General features: G+C 41.5%; 1 protein-coding gene across 2 annotated transcripts in view; it reads right to left on the bottom strand.

Annotated features, from left to right (window-relative positions):
• The window catches only part of GSPT1 (G1 to S phase transition 1), a 44,550-nt gene that overhangs the window by 20,562 nt on the left and 8,017 nt on the right, over positions 1–15,971 (bottom strand). Inside the window, exons 2-6 of one of the 2 annotated variants that reach the window (XM_075899358.2) lie at positions 13,741–13,788; positions 13,512–13,553; positions 12,612–12,836; positions 11,380–11,413; positions 8,415–8,492 (exon numbers count right to left, since the gene is read on the bottom strand). In XM_075899358.2, coding sequence (XP_075755473.1) covers positions 8,415–8,492; positions 11,380–11,413; positions 12,612–12,836; positions 13,512–13,553; positions 13,741–13,788 — 427 coding nt within the window. Of the gene's footprint in view, positions 1–8,414; positions 8,493–11,379; positions 11,414–12,611; positions 12,840–13,511; positions 13,554–13,740; positions 13,789–15,971 lie in introns of both variants that reach the window. The other variant, XM_075899357.2, reaches the window with a different exon arrangement.

The following is a 15,971-nucleotide window of genomic DNA, read 5'->3' as shown; positions in this document are numbered from 1 at the left end:
CCATAATTTTGTATAACATTTATTGGTAAAGCATGGAAGAGTTTGTTGTCCCGAACTTTGTGACACAATTATTAAGTCCTTATTTCAACAGACAATTTGATATTTTCAAAAAAAAGGTTTATTTAACAAAGGTAAATGAAGAAAACACTATAGCAATCCATTTTTTATACTGTGTCAGACTGAGCATTAGAGACAGCTGTTTCTTCAATAGTCCCTATTTACTGCCTGTATTATATGTAGACTAGACCTTGTCATGGATACAAGGCATCCCTCACCACTAAAAAGACTGAGGTTGAGACACACACAGACCTGAGACTATCAGTTCACCCTAAAGAAATTGGTGTGCCATAGAATGTAGCAGGAATGTCTAGGATCTCCTACTATGCCCCTTTAAATAAACATATGTTAACAAGTTATTTTCTTGGCAGAAAGAGAAAATATCCTTTTCCATCTAAAAACAACATTTAATGATCTCCCAAAGAGGCATACTAACAGAAGCCAGATCATGCCTCTGAATCCATTTACTAGATCTCAAAGGTGTGTGTGTGTAGATCTGGATTCTAGCTTTTTATGGGGAAGGAGAGGGGAAGTAATGGGGAAAAGACAGTTACTTATCTGTATTGTAACTGTTTGACATTTGGGTGCAGACACTTATCCCACTACAGCTTTTGTGTGTCAGACCTGCACAACTTGTGTAGTAGTATTTTGAAGATCAGCAGTCACAATACAAGTAAATGTTTTTCTTCTGCAAGTGGTGGCAGTTGTAATATTCCACTCAACTGACTCACAAACTAAGCAGTGAGGCTTCTAGTCTACTTACACAACTGCACAACTTTTGTCCCATAGTTTGCCTCCCACCTAGATAATGCAGTAACAGCATAATGCTTGGTAAAAGTATGCATGGAAGACCATTTAGCATCCATACATATGTCCAATATTGAAGTATCACTCAGGACTGAAATTGAGGTCACCTGGGCTCTCAAATTATTCTATGTCTCTGGGGTGTAGCCTGAGCTAATCCAAAATCCATGGTCTGGAAGTCATCTGCATGGAGACTAGCCGACTTTTCATCCAATTGACATAGGAAACAAAACATATTTGATGTGTGTGAATAAAATGGTGTAGCACTTTCCAGATAGACAAACTGGTGCATGGCATTGTAACAATGATACTGCTCATCTGCACTTAAGTGTAGTTGAAGAAAGAATACAGTCAAGTAAATAACCTGATTAAGGTAAAACTGTGAAATCAGTATAGACAAAAACTTTGGACATGGTTTTTAGAATACTCAGTTTTTCAAGACAAAATATAGAGAGGCTGTCATTTGCTGGATGTTGTAGGCACAAGACTGTTTCCCTTCTTCCAAATGATAGCCCAGGAGTAGATTGTCATCAGCTCAAATGGAGGACCCCGAGGATGGCCAACACTTGGGTTCCACAATGGGTAATTCTGCTTCACAGGAGGAAACAGAGACTACACACCTTTCAGAAATCTCATTGCCATGGAGTTTTAGGAAAACCAACTTTACTTGGATCAGAGGATGGAACAACAAGTAGTGAACTGTCAACAAGAGAACTGTCAACAAGATAAGAGCCAGACCCAAGGACTTCAAATGTAAAGAGTAGTCCAAAATGTTCTGAACATGAGCTACCATGGGCTGAAATTTCCTTAATATGAATCAAACTGAAAAATACATCCTCTTAACCAGAGAAGTATGTCTAACTTTTTTTTTTTTTTTTTTAACTATTAAGCAGAATCCTCTGAATTACATCTGAGGATTACCCTTCTTTCTTCTCTGACCTTATACCATCCATGTCATATGATGCAGATCACTCAGTGCTGAATAAACCTGATCATGGTAGTGAAATAGGTTCTGAAGCAGGTCAAAAGAAGCAGAAGCAATCTGGGTGACGGAACAAACATATTGAGGAAGTCGGAGAACCAACACAGTATCCTGGCTTGGTCATGACAAATATCAGTTGGCATGGTCCAACTTCAGTTTGAGGATATCTGAAAGGGGTACAGGGAAAGGCATACATCAGGTGCATTTCCCAGTTTAGATGGAAGGCATTGGTTAGATGTCGTGCAGCAGGAACTAAACTGATGGCTCTTTTTATTGTCCTTTGTTGCATCTAGGTTGATTAATGGGATGCCCCATTCCTTGAAAATGAGCCTCACTACACTGCTCTTTAGAGACCACTCATGATTGTTGGAGAAAGCCTTGCTGCTCAGCCAACTGGTTTTGAAAACCCAATAAGCATGCAATGGCTTCCTTGATTCAGAAGTGCCAAAAACGTATTGCTTCCTGATATAGTTGGAGTACCACTTCCCTGCTTGTTCACACAACACATCGGTGGTATTGTTGGTGAGTGTGGGAACCATTGCTTCCCTCATCCCAGAAGGCACTGTGAATGACTCAAAACTCCACTGCTTTGATATGACACAAAGCTTCCTGCCCTGACTGCAAACTCTAAATGTTTAGCATTCCTAGCTGTGTGTCTACAAGTGACTACAGTTCTGATTGGCATAGGATGGGTAAAGGGAATAATACCCTATGTGACAGATCAGGATGGTGAGGCACAGTAAAGTAGTAGAAGGCAGATATTATGGCCCTGGATAAGCAGTTTTCTGTTCCTGAAATAATCTGGAACAAAAGTTACTCCAGACCAATGTGATCACCTGATTCCAATTAAACTGCGGTTGGGGCTATTTGGCTAATATGGACTCCAAATAAGGCCCCACCCTTACTCACTAAAAGCTCTCCCTCTAGTCAGTCTCAAGGGCTATGTCTACACGATGCGTTCTCAGCAAAAAATATGCTAATGAGGGACTCATTTGCATGAGTCAATCTCGTTCTCATATTTTCTGCCATCCATTTTTGAGCTAGGGGTTTTGTGCAAAACCCCCTTTTTCCACAAGATTGATATACTTCCTTTTTGAAGCATAAGGATTTTGTGGAAAAAGGTGTTTTTGCGCAAAAAGAAAACGTCCCCACTGCTTGTTTTTGCATAAAACCGGCTTGAATAAAATATGCAAATGAAGCACGGTAAAATGCTAATCCACAATTCCTTTGCATAGGCACTGCCAGCAAAGCCAGCAGTGTAGACATAGCCAGAGAGGAAGCACGGCGGAAGGACTAGATAATAAAACACCAATTACGCTCAGGGAAGGGAGTCCTGAGGTAAGCGTGAAGGTGGTGTTGGGGGTGGGAGGGGAGAGGAGGGAGACAATGGGAGTGGGCCAGCGAAGTGCAGCACCTCTGGCAGTTAAGGAAAGCTGCTGCCACCACGGTCATAGGACTGGAACCCAGAGTAGAAGGTAGGCCTGGATCATCCCCCCCCGCCCAACCTTCCCCTGATCCACTATAATGACATACGTCTGAGAGGAGAAACAGGTTAAACTGATCTTATTAAACTTGAGGGGCAACAGAGACTGTGGAAGTTCTCCCACCAACCCCTTTGCTAGCCTATGATGGAAGTGGCTCAGTAGGCTGTGACCCTTGCCTCTAGTGAGACACACAATATTTTGAGGGTAACAGTAAGTCTCTGAGGCAAGCATAATTCTCCAGGAAGTGTAGGACTAGGGATGTTAAATAGAGGTTAGTAAGCTAATCAAGTAGTCGATGGAAGTTCCATCGACTACTTGATTAGTCAATAAGGGGGTTCGTTGCAGCTCTGCTTTTTAAGGCCGTATCGGCCTTATCAGCCATTTGCGGACATACCGTGGACAGTCCACAACCCTTTAGATGTCAAGGTCCTCTTCGAATACAATGGATGAACAACAACAGCTTTTTAAAAGTAGTAAGAGCTGCCGGCTCTTACTACATTTAAAAGGAAGAGCTGCAGCATTTCCAACTGGGCACAAGTTGGGACTGCTCGGTCCCGGGTCACGCTGGGTCCTCCTCTGCGCCCCTTACTCCACCGCAGAGACGGTGCTGGGGGGAACCAGCTTTTAAGCATGCTCCCACACTCCCCCTCTTGCTGCCTCTGATACAGAGTGAGGGGGAGGGAAGCAACTAGTTGAGTAATGACTTGACTAGTCACTTACATCCCTATGTAGGACACACCAAAGCAAGGTTGGAACTTCATCAGACCTATTACTCATTGTTCTGTTTTGCCCAACACTGTGGCATGTCCAGTATCTGGAGGCATAAACCTGTTCTGTAACAGTCAGCTCACAACAGACCAACTTTAACCATGACTAAAGAGGATGAAGACACCATCTCGGATGCTGAACCACGTAAGTAACTTCAGCTATACATGGACCACGGTTGGATGAGACTGGAGACCCAGACAACAAACAGAACTGATTGGAATCATTCATGTTAGAGAAAAGCCCTCAACCTCAGAGATTGTAATAGGCCCCACAGAACTTGACTTCTGAGTTGGAGTCCAAGTCAATCCCAAATCAAAGAGGTCTAGCGAGAACTGAGGAAAAAGAGTAGCCTTGATAACCCTGCAGAAACGCAAACTTCAATTGTTGAGACCACAGGGAATGAAGATAGGTTTCACTTTTTGCTTGGACTTGGGGATCAGTAAGTACTAAAAGTAGAATCCCTTTTTACCATGAAAGAGATCCCCCACAAAAGGAATGGGACCAAGGCCTGTTAACACAGTAAAGCTGAAGACATACCTCTCAAATTTCAAGCATGTTAATGTGTGGCAAGTCACTGAAATAACTGACCACTGACAAAAATCTGTTTCACATTTCAGTTGTACATCAAGCCATATTTAAGTTTAAAACTTGTTTAGAAAGAATACTCCTTCATTGTATTGCTCAAAGCATTTCTGAAACAGGATATGTATGGGGGAGGTTGTCTCTGCCCAGAATATTCTGTAATTGGGGAGAAACTCTATGTGGTTTTATCATGGAATACTAATATTAAAGGTTGCCCCTGCATAGGCTTAGCTGAATACAATTAATTCATGGCACCTTCCATTCATCACTCATGTCCAAATACACTTAATTCACATAAAAATCTGCCTCTTTGCATTGCTTCATAGCTAATGCTTACAACAAGGTTCTCTTCTGCTGTGCAACCGCTTCATCCTCTTGAGATGCTTCTGAAAGAGTGCACAGCTGCTCAGCAACTGTTGGTGGAGGTAGGAGGCCACAGGGTGGCTGTTCATAGGCTGGAAGGCTAACGGTTCAGGGCCCTATTTAATTCACTCATCCTAAAAGTGGAAAGTTTTGTGTTCCAGACACCTCTCTCCCACCCTAACTCCCAGAAATGTAAGCTTCAAGGCTCCCTCCCTCGGACACCTCTTTTGATACTTAGAGTGAAGGGTAGGAAAACACAAGTGTGCCCTTGCTGTCTAAGGATAGTTTCCTTCTTCTATTACACTGGTCTACAATTTTTTAGAAGTCGTCTGCTTCAGAGATAAAATGTGCTATTTATTATGTATTTTGATGTTTTGAATTCAAATATGACAATTAAAACAACTGATTGGCTACTGTTTCCAAGATATTTAAGTTTTTACATTTTACGTCTATGTATATTGTGTAGATAGTAGAGTTTTAATCATAAATTGTAAACCTAGGTCTTTTCATGTGTTTATGGTTGCTTTACATGATAATATTTCACCTGCCCTGTTTATGTAACACTTTAAAAATCAGCAAAAGGGTTATATAAATAAAATTTATTATGAAACAAGAGGCAAAAAACTATTATGTACATAGTTTAGTCCTATTCAGTGTCTACTCGGCGCTTCTTGGCTTGTCTCTTGTATTCATTAAATGGAGCATCTCTTGTCACTGTCCAGCAATAGTCTGCAAGCATTGATGGGCTCCATTTGCCCTGATAGCATTTCTCCATTGTTGCAATGTCCTGGTGAAATCGCTCGCCGTGCTCGTCGCTCACTGCTCCGCAGTTCGGTGGAAAAAAAATCTAGATGAGAGTGCAAAAAATGTATCTTTATGACGTGCTGCAACCAAGGCTTTTGTATGCCTTGAAGAGGTTTTCCACCAACAACCTGTAGTTGTCTGCCTTGTTGTTTCCGAGAAAATTTATTGTCACTAACTGGAAGGCTTTCCATGCCATCTTTTCCTTGCCACGCAGTGCATGGTCAAATGCATCATCTCGAAGAAGTTCACGAATCTGAGGACCAAAAAGACACCTTCCTTTATCTTAGCTTTACTTAACCTTGGAAATTTTCCACTTGAAAGCTGTTTGTGTTTTGTCCATGGCCTTGACAAAGCTCTTCATCAGACCCAGCTTGATGTGTAAGGGTGGTAACAAAATCTTCCTTGATTCAACAAGTGGTGGATGCTGAACACTTTTCCTCCCAGGCTCCAATGACTGTCGGAGTGGCCAATCTATCTTGATGTAGTGGGAATCTCTTGTACGACTATCCCATTCGCAGAGAAAACAGCAGTACTTTGTGTATCCAGTCTGCAGACCAAGCAAGAGAGCAACAACCTTCAAATCGCCACAAAGCTGCCACTGATGTTGGTCATAGTTTATGCACCTCAAAAGTTGTTTCATGTTGTCATAGGTTTCCTTCATATGGACTGCATGACCAACTGGAATTGATGGCAAAACATTGCCATTATGCAGCAAAACAGCTTTAAGACTCGTCTTCGATGAATCAATGAACAGTCTCCACTCATCTGGATCGTGAACGATGTTGAGGGCTGCCATCACACCATCGATGTTGTTGCAGGCTACAAGATCACCTTCTATGAAGAAGAATGGGACAAGATCCTTTTGACCGTCATGGAACATGGAAACCCTAATATCACCTGCCAGGAGATTCCACTGCTGTAGTCTGGAGCCCAAGAGCTCTGCCTTACTCTTGGGTAGTTCCAAATCCCTGATAAGGTCATTCAGTTCACCTTGTGTTATGAGGTGTGGTTCAGAAGAGGAGGATGGGAGAAAATGTGGGTCCTGTGACATTGATGGTTCAGGACCAGAAGTTTCATCCTCTTCCTTGTCTGACTCAAGTGAGAATGATTCTGGTGCATCAGGAACCGGCAGTCCTTCTCCGTGGGGTATGGGCGTATAGCTGATGGAATGTTTGGATAATGCACAGTCCACTTTTTCTTCTTTGACACACCTTTCCCAACTGGAGGCACCATGCAGAAGTAACATGATCTGTTGGCTCTCTCCAAATCATTGGCACTGCAAAAGGCATAGATTTCCTTTTCCTGTTCAACCACTGGCGAAGATTTGTTGCACAAGTATTGCAGCATATGTGTGGGGCCCACATCTTGTCCTGATCTCCAATTTTGCAGCCAAAATAAAGGTGATAGGCTTTCTTAACCATAGTAGTTATACTGTGCTTTTGTGATGCAAAAGTCACTTCACCACAAACATAGCAGAAGTTATCTGCACTGTTCACACAAGTACGAGGCATCTCTGTTCACTTTGGCTAAACAGAAATGTGTCCCTTTGCAAAAACAAACACTGACAAATAAGAGAGCACAACACCGTATGATTTCTAGAGCTGATATAGGGCAATTTGTTCAGCAGAGTGATGTAAGCTTCGTTAAGATTGCATCATCCATGACTTCTAGGAATAACATGATGCAATTCATATCATGTATGACGCAATACCAGCTTCAGATTGCATCATTCATTGTTTTGCCTAAAAAGCAAGTACTGTCCAAACCCAGTCATAGATTTATTCATAGATCCAGTCAAAGATGTATTTTAGTCATTTCTGGTTTAAATTGAGATCCCTTCCCTTTATAACTCACTTATCCTCCGCTATTCCCAAGTCAAGGGTCGTATATACTGACCCAATAGCATATCTTGAAAACTAGAGCCAATCAACAATTTTAAGCACCATTTTTGTTCTCAGTGACCCAGAATTAATAAAGTTTCACTACATTTATTTCAGAAGCATTTTGGCTGTAGAGCAGTGTTATCATTACCAGTCAGTGACTACTGTGCAACACCACAAATGAAAATAGTATTCTGTACAACAGGGGTTCCCTTCCTTTTTCTTTCTAAGGCCCCCTTCCACATGCTATAAAACCTCTATGGCCCACCCTGTGTCACAACTGTTTTTCTGCATACAAAAGCAAAGGCAAGGATTGGGGAGTAGCAAGCAGGAAAGTTGCCCAGGGTCCCATGCCAAATGGGGGTCTCACAAAGCTAAATTGCTTAGGCTTCAGCCCCATATAGTGTCTTTGGCTATATGTGTGAACCCCAGAAAGTCTAATGTTGATCCTGCTTGGCAGACCCCATGAAACCCGCTCATAGCCCCCTGACTCTGATTGAGAATTATTGCTATACAATATTGAAGCAAAATCTGCTCCTGTGTGGAATGTACTGCACTACACAATATAGCGCACATCAAATCCCTGGCTGGAAAAATTCTGCAAAAAACAGAACCAACCAAACACTTCAAAACCCAATCCCAACAGAAGAGCTAAACAGGATACCATATACTCTAAAGTAAGATTCATACCAGGTTTCTCTGTTTTTCTCTTTAGCTTCTCTCTCATATTTCTCAAGTGTTCTTTTGTCAACCATTCCTGTCAAATACCTAAGGTGTGGGGGGGAGGGAGGGGAAAAAAGAGATTACAATAATTACATTATAGCTAAAAATTTCTATTCTAGTGGAGTACATGATTGATTATTCTGTAGATGCAAGATACAGTCTGAAAAGAGTAACAATGGAGTTTCTGTTCTCAGAAGAGCAATTTCATAATTCAAAAAGTAAGCATGGCTACCTGTTCAAGTAAAGAGCAAGCAAGGCATATGCCTGCCTACCATATGAGCTCTATGGTTTAATGGTACACAAATGACACACTTAAATAAAAAGCAGAACATTGTATATCACATTTAAAAATGCTGCATTAAGTTTTAAAAGGGAACAAAAACTAATACAATTATTTCATAGACATGACCTCCCAAGGAACTGTCTTAATTTAGAATGTCTTTTAACCAAGCAACTACTTTTTTTTGTTCTTTTAAAACAACTGTCTAAAATAAAATATATGCCTATACAAAAGCATCCATAGTTAGACTAGAACAGTACAGAAGATTAATCAAACTTCTAATTTATCTTAAAACAAATATTAGAGACAATAATATAACCATGTACAAGACAGGGATGTTTATGTATAGTCGTTCAACTGATTAACCAATAAGCCTGGGCTTTTCTAAACAACTATATGCACTCCCACCACCCTTGCTGATGCTGTATCAGAGTCAGCGGGGGGGGGGGGGGGGGGAAGGAGAGGCGGAAGCCAGTGCCCATGGGAGCCAGCTTTTAAGCAGGTTCCAAGATCCTGCAGAATCACCTGCATCCCCCCTCCCCCCCCCCCGCTGCTAAGAAGGGCAGGGGGTGGGGGCACAGGCAGGAGCCATTACAAATGAGAAGCCAGCAGCAGCATGGGAGATTGGGGGGGGGGGGAGGCTGGCAGGAGCGGATACATGCAAGGATGCATGCAGCCAGCAATCTGTGTATGCCTGCTCCACAGATCTGCCTCCCCTCTCACCGCTTGCTGCTTCCCACAGAGACAAAGAGTGGGCGCAGTGGGATCTTAAAAGCTGGCACCTCCTGACCACTAACTTTGCAGTGCTGCAGCCCCACCCCTCGATGCTGTTGCTTCTGTATCAGAGGCCCCCCATGAACAGGGGCTGCTGGGATAGAACAGCCTCTGTCCGTACTCACTGCAGAAAGAGGCTGCTCTGGGGGATGCTGGCACAGGCTCTGTCTGTGGGGAGCTCAGTCCCCTTACGGACAGGGGCTGCTGCTGCAAAGCAGCCTCTGTCTGTGATGGGCCTGGGCTTGCTACAGACAGAGGCTGCTCCTTGGGATGATGGAGCAGTCTGTCTGTGGGGAATTCTGGTCTGCTGTGGACAGAGGCTGCTGCCTCTGTTTCAGAGGCAACAGTGTGGGGCAGCAGGCGGGAGCCAGTCTGTACAGGAAGTTGGTGTTTTAACTCATGGACCATTGAATAATTGTGTAACCGGTAAGATATGGTGTGGTTACATGATTATTAAATTAACCAACATCCCTAGTACAAGACACTCAAAATATAAAAGGGGAAAAGGAAGAGAGGTATCAGAAACTGGCATTATATTCTCAACCAAAACCGATCATAGGTGACTGAATTACTTCCCACAGAACTACAAAATGGTAATACAAATCAGAAACCTTGGCATAAGATACGTTTACATAAAAGAAAAATGCCAACAATTGGGTGAAGGCTGAATACAGGTACTTTTGAATAGTGCCTTAAACTGACAAGGGAAGGAAAACTAGCATTTTTTCCACAGACCTTTTACCTATTAAAAGCCTACAGATCGATATTAGATTCTGATTGTATAGTACTAATATATACTTTTCCTTAAAGCTTCAATCTGGTCTTATAATGGTAAGAGTAGGTCTATTTAGTTTAGAAAGAAAAATAGTAAGAAGGGAGATTACTCAGAATAATTAATGGCTGAGATAAGGTACAAGAGGCACTACTTACTTTCTCACAATAAAAAAGTGATACTGAACCATATTAAAAAGGCATAACAAATAGAACTAAAAACAGAAAAATTAACTTATGCAATTAATTGACAGAAAGCATCTTCATAGCATTTTTAACAATTTAACGTAAGTGGATGAGTGCTTCAAGTGACAATAGATGTTTAAGGTTTTCTTTTGGGGGGGAGGGCCTTTAAAAATGTAACATCATCCTGCACAATAAAAGCCAACCTCTAAAAGGCTGGGCTTATGAAGAAACTACTCCAGTGGCCAAAGGATGCAAGAGCTAGGTTGGCCTCCAGGCCAGCCCCTCCTGGTGGCTCGGGAAGAGCCCAGCAGCTGGGGGAAAGGGAGAGAGCTAGCAGACAGGGGGGAGGGGAAGCTGGGACCAGTGCAGCCCTTCCCGGCAGCTGAAGGCAAGGAGCCAGGGCAGGGTGGGTGGTCTAAGAGCCAGGGCAGCCACAGGGTTGAGCCCTCCCTGGCAGCCAATGGCAGGGGGAAGAGCCAGGGTGGCCTTGGACCCCCTCTGGCAGTGGGAAGGGAGGGGGGGAAAAGAGCTGGGTTGGGAAGCCTCAGCCCTCGGTCCTCACTAGCCAAGGGGGAGTCGATGAGTGTAGCGAGCAGAAGGTGCAGTATTAAAGAACAGCTCTCAGAAAAAATGGAATTAAATATTCTAAAGAAATTTGTTATGTAATGAAATATGCATTTGTACAGGTATACTTTTGTTAAGTAAATGACACTATTGCAATAAGACTGGAGCACTGAAACTAACAAATCAAAGACAATGACTTATTAAATTAATAGACCCAGAGTGGTATTTCATAAAAAAAAAAAAAATCTATGCTCACTGAACCTATCAATCATACTATTTACTTCTACATAAATATCATAATCCACAATATTAAAGATTGTAACAGTTTAAAACAATCATGTTTAAAAAATTACGTACATTATTTGTCCTCCAATGGTTGATTTGCCAGCATCTAACAAACATACAAAAGAAAGATACTTTACAAAATCCTTTAGTTTTAAGTATTAAAGAAAGAGAGATCCAAGGGAAGTTAAGTCCATCAAGCCCATTTCATGCTAATATAGCATTGCTTTGTAGGATACATTTTTGTCCTGTTTAATTTTAATATATCCCAAGCAATGGAGTTTCTACCACTTCCCTTGAAAGACTATTCTGCAATTTAAGATTTCATTGTCAGTAAATTATAGTCAGTCTGTATTTTCCCCTATTGCCATTAATAATTCTTTATCTTTCATATGTTCATCCTTCACTTATTTTATTGTGTTTAAAAACCACAAAGTGTGTCTCAATTTCTGGTAAGCTCATCCATTTTTGTTGCTTCTCTCTGAATTCTCCAATTTGTTAATATCATTTTGGTTGAGAAGCACCAATATTGTAGGTATGGTTTTACCAAAAATGGATTAAAAGAAAACATTTTCTGGCACAGGATGTTTTGATTCTGTGCAGCAGAGATTTTTTGATAGTCTTCACTTAACTTCCCAAGCCAAGAAAAATGCCAAGCAGATCCTGATTTGAGGCCCTAAGTATGGATTTTATTTTGTCCAAGAGAACACAGGTTTTCTGTACCCTTTTCTTACATGTTACCTGACTATTTCAAAAGCAGCAGCATAACTAGAGTAAGATGATTCCATCACCTCAAAGCAGGATGCACACTTTCATTTTCTTAGAATGGAGCAGGATTAACTTCCAGCAGAGCCAAGAAACTGTGCTACTTATACAACACTTGCTGTGCAATGTGCCAAGAGGCCAATCCTCATCATTCTGAAGTTATAAAACTGAACAACAGCAGCATGTTTGTAAAATAAACTAATATAATACTGAAAGAGCTATCCACGACCGTTCATCTAGCATGGGATTATTCATGCAACCTAATTATTCTAGAAGATAAGTAAAGTCTCTGTATCAAGAAATCAAATCTTCAGCCCAAACTGTACATAATAGACTAGTTTATTAGATTCCAAAGATACATTGCTAATATTTGTCAATCTTATTTCAAAATTATTCTACCAATTCTAGTAGCATTCTAACCTAAAAAGGAAGAGAAAAAGTCACATTTTGGATTAATTAAAAGGCAGAATTATTCAAGAACAAACCACACATTTATTAGAAATTTCTATCCTTTACCCGACAGTTGTTCATCTGCAACTTACCTACATGCCCAATGAATACTACATTTACATGTTCTTTTTTAGGGGCACCTGGTGGTGCTACTACAGATTTAGGTTTTGGTATTTCCTCCTCTTCCTCCATCATTTCCTGGGCACTCTCCTCAGCATGACTTGCATCTCCTGATGGGCCACCTCCTAGATCTGCTTCACATGTTTCTTCTTTGTGGTCCCATGATTCTTCTGGGGACATTTCTGTCTCTCCATTTTCTACTAGAAGTTAATGAAACAAGTACATTCAAATAAATTAAGAATGTAACTCAAAAAAAGCTAGTCAATATTTTTATTTCATTACTAACTAATTAAAATATCCTTTTTATTTTCAAAATCAAGATACAACTATTCTGTTTTGCAGATATTCAGTTTGTGGATGCCCTGCTCTGCAAAGCAGGTACTTTTTGCTTAATTTGAAATATATATTATTGCTAGCTTGGCTGCTGAGATCAGAAAATTATGACTGTCAGGGATTTAAGAAACTTCTATTTTAACAAAGCAGCATTTTTACTGGGGAAAGAAAACCTGAACATAGACTTTAAAATAGCACAATAGTTAACTGCAGACTAATACTTGCACTCAAGACCACACTGAAGACTATCACAATTTTTGCAGTAAAAGGGAAAGCTGCATACAAATTCTGGGAAAATATTATGTAATGAATTGTTCTTATTCATTGTTCAAATAATCCCATTACATTTGCTATCACAAAATTTACTGCGTTGGTATTTTTAGTACCCCTTTAGTCTGCTTTGTGCCTGGAACAGAAAAGAGAAATGCTGAGAATTTTGTATCAACCAAAAAGCAAAGGTCCAATTAAGGCAGCCTTCAATTTATCTAACAATAAATAAAGCAAAGTGATATTAGGAATTGTTTATGGCAATGTCTTACCAACAGGTTCTGAGACTTCCATACTAACAGCAACATTTGAACCTAGACAAAAAATTGAGGCATTATGTATATTTGCTTAATGTGAAGCCAATAACAAACAAATAACTTTGGAATACCATAATGAATGCTTTAATAAAGATGTTTTCTGCAATTACTAAAAATATTTATTTTTTTCTTAACCATATTTACTGGAGCTGCAAAAGATTTTTCAAATATGAAAACCCGGTACCTTCATAAGATGATGATTGCTCGTCTTGAGAAGATTCTGCAGGTGCTCCTTAAAGAAAAAAAATCACTTTTAAAACAAGAATTAGATGCAACAAATGTCAGGATAATCCCATAAAGACCTGAGTTCTATCAAATTTATCACAGAAACAAATAAAGTCATATCTAACAAAATAAACCCTCCTCTCTGCTATAAGGACACTAAGTACAACCTGCCAGTATGAAGATTAAAGGAGGCATATTGCGTTTTAAAAACTATGTTACATATGACAGTTTGAGGACATTAAGCACTAGAACTGTTTCTTAATATTTCTGATGATGAATATTTAAAGTTATAGAGCAAGAAAAACATTTTGAGAGAGTTTTGAAATTCATTTCAGGTGAAGAAAGCTGTCTTTAAAAATATTACTTAGACTTGGGCCATAAATGATTTATATAAAATCCTGGTGCTCGCCGCCTCAAATGGTCCATATCTTCTCTAGGAAAACAAAGAAGAAGATTTTTTTTCCCACACATGGTAACTAACAAGTAGTAAAATCCCAAAGAAGATAAAGCAGTTGCAATTTTATGCGAGTTGGCAGACAAACCACAGGTTTCCCCTCTGTCTCCATTAACTTTTACCTGCCAATATGTGGAAAACTACAAACTGTTGTGTCTTCACTAGGATTTTACTTCATGTTAGGTAAAATTACTTGCACTAATTAGTCACTGGCAACTCCCCCATTTTCTGTAGTGAAGTATCTTACTTGCTTAACTAAAACCAACATATCGCTATACGACTAGATCTTATGAAAGCCTGTGAATTCTCAAATACCACCATACACCCCAAGAGATCATTTTCCTTAAGATCAAAAGTCAAAGCTCCCTTGGTAGCACTCTGGCCTCTGAGACAGAGGACCAAGGAGCCAAGTTCAGTATTAAGTAGGGATGCAATAGTGTAGCTCAGCGTTTCCCAAACTATGGGCCGCGGCCCGATACCGGGCCTGGGAAAAAAAATACCGGGCCTCAGCATGGCTGCCGGGAGGGGAGCAGAGTGGGGCAGGCTGGGAGGAGGGGGGGGGGGGGGGGAAGAGGGAACTGGCTGCCGGGAAGCAGGGTTGGGGGCAGTGGTGCTGTCCCGTGGAGATCCAGGCAGCGAAAGCAGATCCAGGCGGTGAAAGCAGGCCTGGGGGCAGCTGGGCTGTCCCGCAGAGATCCAGGCGGTAAAAGCAGGCCTGGGGGTAGCTGGGCTTTCCGGCGGAGATCGGGGAAGGCAGGCGGCAGAACCAGGGCTGGACAGGAGCCGGGGGGGGGGGGGGGGGTTGGCGGGGGGAGATCAGGAGGAGGAGGACATGAGACCCAGCTGCTGGAAATAGAGCTGGTCGTCGGGGAAGCATGGCTGACCCGGGGAGATTGGTGGGGGGCAGGGGTAACAGGCCACCAGAAGCAGGGCTGGACAGGGGCAGCAGGGCTGGACTGGAGAGATCGGGGGGGGGGGGGGGGAGCAAGACTGACCTGGGCACATGCAGACCCTGGCAGACGAGTGAGTCTGTCCGGGGATTCCGCCCCCACACATACCCTCCCTTGAGTAGTTGCGAACTGCCTGGCAGGTAAACACACTCAGGCAGCGTGAGCACATCTACCAGCCAGGCAGTTCGCAGCTAAGGACTGATACACCTAATTATAATAAAACTTACCTAATCAGAAAATACCAGGCATTTTATATATCTGGTAATTTCTCAATTTCTTTCCCAGACAAAACCTTCAAATACTGGGCTGTCCACTACAAAACCAGACCCCTGGCAATCCTAATCATTTCAACTTTCAAATAAAATCTCATAACCCCGATGGATTAGGAAACAGACAACACAAGCTAGAATCAAACTCCGAATCTTAACACCAGCACTCACAAAGTTAGTTCTAATATGCTATCTATTACCCCTTTGAAGCGAATATGTAGACATTTTAAAGGTACACATTAATAATCTTCTGAGCCATTATATCATTTTTATCTGAGCACTGAACTATTGGTCTAGGGCAAACTCATAATTTGTCTACCATGCAGAGATGTTAATCTGCACAAGTGCCAGGAGTTAAGTTGAACAAAGAATGGTGGGGACGATGCATGTAATTTTGGCAAGACACTTAAGAGCAGATGGCCTAATGTTCACGAGATATACAAAGCTGGAGAAACAAGACACGTGGCAAACTGAACTATTTTTGAGAAAGTGATACCACAGATAATTTACAACTTTA

This window comes from Pelodiscus sinensis, chromosome 15 (genome assembly GCF_052426305.1).
Source record: "Pelodiscus sinensis isolate ZL-2025 chromosome 15, ASM5242630v1, whole genome shotgun sequence".
Classification (NCBI taxonomy): Eukaryota; Metazoa; Chordata; order Testudines; family Trionychidae; genus Pelodiscus; species Pelodiscus sinensis.
The sequence above is the reverse complement of the archived record's forward strand: the minus strand, read 5'-3'. Positions and strand labels throughout refer to the sequence as shown.